Source organism: Malurus melanocephalus, unplaced genomic scaffold (genome assembly GCF_030028575.1).
Source record: "Malurus melanocephalus ecotype Western Australia unplaced genomic scaffold, MMel_1.1 scaffold_98, whole genome shotgun sequence".
Classification (NCBI taxonomy): domain Eukaryota; kingdom Metazoa; phylum Chordata; class Aves; order Passeriformes; family Maluridae; genus Malurus; species Malurus melanocephalus.
In genome coordinates, this window is record NW_026623330.1 from 515,692 (window position 1) to 520,855 (window position 5,164).

Sequence of the window (5,164 nt, forward strand, 5' to 3'; positions counted from 1 at the left end):
CACACCGGGACAGGGAAGGGGCTCAGACCCGCACACCGGGACAGGGAAGGGGCTCAGACCCACACACCGGGACAGGGAAGGGGCTCAGACCTGCACACCGGGACAGGGAAGGGGCTCAGACCCGCACACCGCCGTTCCAGGAGGGATGCAGGTGTGTTGAGCCTCCCCGATCTCGCCGCGCTGGGAGCGCGCACCCATCACTCGCGGCAGGGGCGGCCCCGGGGCGGGCGGAGCGGAGGTGCCGCCGCTGTTTCCCGGTTGTATTAACGCGGGACAGCTGGAAACGCCACGTTCCCAGCTCCGAGAGCGGGGAGAAGCCGCTGGCGCTGCCAGCCCCAGGCTGGATTAGCGGGGGACAGCGGGAAGCGCATCCCGAGCCAGGGCCGGCAGCGCTCCGCAGCGGCACAATGCGTGCAGCAGCATCCTTCCCTCTCACTCCCTCTGCTGCAGCCCCATCTCTATTTTAATAACTTTGATCCTCCTTTTCTCCTCTCCCCGGCCCTCACCAGCCTTTCCTGGAAGCTGTTTTTATCAGCCYTAAAATAGGAGTTACAAAAGCTCTCCCTTAGCGAGCCCTGGTTTGCGCAGTGCAATTCCCCGGTGAGGTTCCCATATTATTAAAATAAAAACTACATTGTTAGTGCTGGCCTTGGAATTAGGAATGACATATAATGTTTACTGGTTTACACCCCAAATATTGCAGATGTGGGCACGAATAAGGAAATATTACGCAGCCACAGGATGTTTTTGTAGTTATCATGAAAGCCGTCGGATCGCTGAAGTCAAAGTGAATTAGCAAATAGCCAGAAYTATAAAAGAATATCTGCTTCAATCAGAAGTCCTCCCTCTGAAGTCTGTGAGGCTTCTACTTCTGAGGCATGTGAAAAGTTCTGAAAATTCTGCCCCCGGGGATAGTCCATGTTTAGGCAGCTGACTTCAGGATCCTATTTTTGGAGCCTTTGGTTGAGATTTTAAATTGGATTTTAAGTGGGAACRGTGCCTGAATTGGTGCTGTAGGATCTTGAAGGCTGTATCTAAGATCAAAAAAAAAGAAAAATTGGAGGGATAGCACTCATTTTCTGGGTATAGGCTCCTTTTTATTAGATGTTATATGCCATGAAAGAGAAATGCAGCATCAATAAGTGTTTTCTTCATTTCTGCAGAGCATCTTAAAGGAATCATTGTAGCCTTTCATGCTGCTGGTTTCCTTCAGTGTCTTTTAGAATATCCCTGGTAGGATTTCATARAGAATAAATAGCAGTCTCCTTGGAGTGCTTCAGCACAGCTGAAAGTACATTTTCATTGCTATTCATGGCAAGTGTGGTACGTTGTTTGATTGTAAAATAAATGTACCCTCAGAGGTATAASTGAGGGGTTACAGTGTGCTGATAAATCTGAGCTAAATGAGAGTGCTTATGGTTTGTTCCTGAGGATGGGATCCTGATGAAGTGGCAGGTTGGAGCAATAGATCTTCTGCCTGCAGCCCAGCAGAACTTGGTTTTAGATTCAGTGATCTTGGGCATCCAGGATTAGCAGCCAGAATTAGGAACAGATTGTGAATATCAAAGCATGTCTGGATCTGGATATGCACCCTGCAGAATGGACAATCTAATATTTAGCAGGAGTAGATACCAAACCTGAAGGGAAAGCTGAAAGAATTAGTGCTTGTAAAATATACAGAGATCTTCTAAAATCCATGTCCTTTRTTACAGTTAAAATATTTTTCTCTAACCCAGCTGTATCCATCCTGTATTTCTGCAGGTCAGATCTTGCCAGCAAACCGGAACACGCCGAGCCCCATCGATCCTGAGACTATCCAAGTTCCTGTCGGCTACGAACCCGACCCTGCAGATCTTGCTCTGTCCAGCATTCCTGGCCAGGAGATGTTCGATCCTCGCAAGCGCAAGTTYTCCGAAGAAGAGCTGAAACCCCAGCCCATGATTAAGAAAGCTCGCAAAGTCTTCATCCCAGATGACCTGAAGGTAATTTGGAACTGGTGACGAGGTGGTTYCTGCAGGGTCTCTGACCATTCCTCTCTTGAGGTGCAGGTTTGGAGCATGAATGTGTTTTCTCATGTAAAGTAAATCTTTCAGTCTGAGTTCGCTGTAGAATAAAAGTGTTCAGGGTTCTGAGTGAGACTGATGGGAGGATGTCCCTTATTAGTTATGCAACAGCTGAAATTCATGAGCTCAATATTCATTTCCTTTGTATGCCAGCAACTTCCTGTGTGACCTTGGACGAGCTTGCTTTGTCCCATATTTCCCACTTATGAAACAGCCTGATCATGTTTCCTTTTTCTTCATCCTCAGTCTGTTCATGTTGCCTTTCTCTTCATCCTCTGGCTATCCAGCATAGGCTGTGAATTCTTCAAGGAGGAATCCATCYCTTACAGAGTCCATGGAGAACCCTTGTGATGACAGAATGAAGGATATTGTGTCTTKTTTGGAAGTTGCTGTAGCTCTGTGTTCAATAGTGAATGAGAATACTGCAGTAAAAACTGTATTTCACTAATATATATTCACTAATCCAGGTGAAAGAATCTAGACAAGTGGTAGGAAAACAGAAGAAAAACAGACTTTTTTCTCCTGTGAGGCGTGTTTTAATACAACATGTAAAATACAATACTACAACAGTATTTAGAAACAAAGAGCCTGTCTGTGCCACTCGCTGCTTCTGAGATGTGAAAAGCAAAGTGCATGAAGATAGCAGGAAAATTGATCAACTGATTCAGGTTTTCAGAACATTATTTGCAAAAGTTGTTTCCCTGGTGTGTGCTTYCCAAGAGAATCTCTTTTATCAGAGGCAATCAGTGCAGAATTTTCATTTTGCTGTTGCTGCTGCCCCTGAGACCCAGCCTGGGATCCTGCTGGAGTCAGTGGGAATCCCTGGCCGCACGTGCAGGGAGCCAGGGATGCCATGTGTTTGCACCAGATTGACAGCATTAGGGAGAGAAGCTATTTTTATCCCTGAGCATGCTGTGGTGCAAGTGAAAAGCCCAGAAATCACCATTCCAGCCGTGCTCAGGTTGCTGTCACTCAGCCTGCTTTCACAAAGGTTTTCCTTGCACCTCGTTGCCTGCCTGTGGTGCCTGTGACGGGTCACAGTGCCCAGGGGAGCTCTGTCCCTGCAGGAATGGCTGCATTTCTCCCATTTTCACATCTCCCAGGCACCCTTCTTCACCAAAGCCAGCTTTTGGCAGAGGTCCTGCAGGCCAGGAGGGGAGCAGGAGTTCAGGGTCCCTCCTTCCCCAGGGATTATCCCATYGCTTGCCCTTGACTCGCTGCAGAGCGCTTGACCCCAGCGCTGCTCCTGCCCTGGCATGTGGAGCAGCCTCTGGGTGCTGGGGGAGGGTAAGCAGATTAGACCAGTCAATCGTCTCTGGGCCGCATGTGATTTGGAAATGCCAGCCTTACCTCTTTCAGGCCCGGATTAAGGGATTTGCCATAGCAATTTGTTAAAATAAAGAGGGATGAAGCCTAGGTGGCACACTAATAAATTGCTTAAAGCTGATTTTTATGGAGTGGAATGAGATGGGAAATTATAAACAAGATTTGGGTCATAGCTTTTTGCTGCGTGCTTGTTTTTTTTTAGGGGGGATTTTAGGGGGTCCCACCTAAGTACAGGTGAAGAGCCATTCAGAGATAACGCTGGCTCCAGATCAGCATTCCTGCACATTTTGTTGAGCCAAACTGATAGAAAGCAGCTCGAGAGCCCTCCTGCCAGCAGTTGTTTTGCTCCTGCTCTGCCCTGTGCTGCAGCAGAAGGTGCAGAGCAGCAGGGAAAGGGGAGTGTGTCAGAATAAAGGGAGAGGAAGTTTGAGGGTTCAGTGTCACTCTTTAACTCCTCCAGGGACCGAATTTCACTTTCCACAAGAGATTCTGCCCCCTTTGTACTCACTGAGCTGTTCCAAAGTTCTAGAACTTAATTCAGTTACATCAAAGCTGCCTTTTTGCCRAAGGCCCCACTTGGAAGAGTGGAAAAATCAGGTGAAATTCAGTAGTTACCTCAAGCCTTTGATGCACCAAAGCATTAAGGTGATCTCCTAGAGCCAAGTCCTCAGGGATAACGCCTTGAGAATGTGTGAGCTTATGAAACCTCAGGGGGCAGAGGCCCTATTTCTGTCCAATGTTTTTTTTTCCACAGTCAAAGCCTGTTGCATTGATCTCTGTTGTTGGTGCCAGAGCAGCCATTGCTGTTCAAGGGATCATCTTCCAGTGGCTTTGTGGTGCAGGCAGGAACATTTTGGGGTTCTGTGGAGCGCTTTGAACAGGAAAAAAGAGCTGAGCAGTGGATGGAATGGGTGACAGCAGCACTGAGCGGGGCCAGGGGTCATTAGTGCTGCTGCAGCCTGTACACGGCGTGAGCCATGGCTCACCAAGGTGGATGTGCTAACTGGGTCAGCCCGCATGGGAGATGGGCTGTACCTCTGCTCACTGCTGCCCTTCTCCTGGGAGGAATTCTCTGTCAGGAGGATGAGTGGTTAGCACAAACATTTTGACAGAAACGCGCCGTGGCATCTGTGCGGAAGCCGCGACTTGGAGCCCGCGGCACCAGGGCGGCCGGCTCCAACTCTCCCAAAATCTAACACCTGTGCTTGCCTCCGTGTGTGTCTCCCGAGCAGGACGACAAATACTGGGCGCGGCGCAGAAAGAACAACATGGCAGCGAAGCGCTCGCGGGACGCGCGGCGGCTGAAGGAGAACCAGATCGCCATCCGCGCATCCTTCCTGGAGAAGGAGAACTCGGCCCTGCGCCAGGAGGTGGCCGACCTGCGCAAGGAGCTGGGCAAGTGCAAGAACGTCCTGGCCAAGTACGAAGCTCGGCACGGCCCCCTGTAAATCCCAGCTGGTGGGGGGGAAGTGGGGTTGATTTTTTTTTTTTTCCTTTTTTCTTTTTTTTTTTTTTTTTTTTTTTTTTTTTTTTTCTCTCTTGTCGCGGGTTGGCATTTGACTAGATGGACAATGTGTTTCCTGTTTGATAGCACCGCACCCAAACCAACCTTTCTGTCTTCAGCACTTTACCAGAAGCAGAAACAAAACTGACTTAACGTTGGTTTCTTTGATTTTTTTTTTTTTTTTTTTTTTTTTTTTTTTTTTTTTTTTGCGTGTGCGTGTCCCTGCGTGCGTGTGTGTGCGCACACGTGTGTGCCCAGGTCTGTGTCTGTG

The 5,164-nt window shown here is 48.6% G+C and overlaps 1 protein-coding gene across 1 annotated transcript in view; it reads left to right on the plus strand.

The window, feature by feature from the left end:
• Positions 1-5,158, plus strand: part of HLF (HLF transcription factor, PAR bZIP family member) — a gene marked incomplete at its 5' end in the record, with an annotated part of 31,082 nt that extends 25,924 nt beyond the window's left edge. The window contains 2 exons of the mRNA XM_057368801.1: positions 1,762-1,982; positions 4,622-5,158. Of these exons, the coding sequence (XP_057224784.1) occupies positions 1,762-1,982; positions 4,622-4,837 (437 nt within the window). The remainder of the gene's footprint in view (positions 1-1,761; positions 1,983-4,621) is intronic.
• Positions 5,159-5,164: the final 6 nt, after the last annotated feature.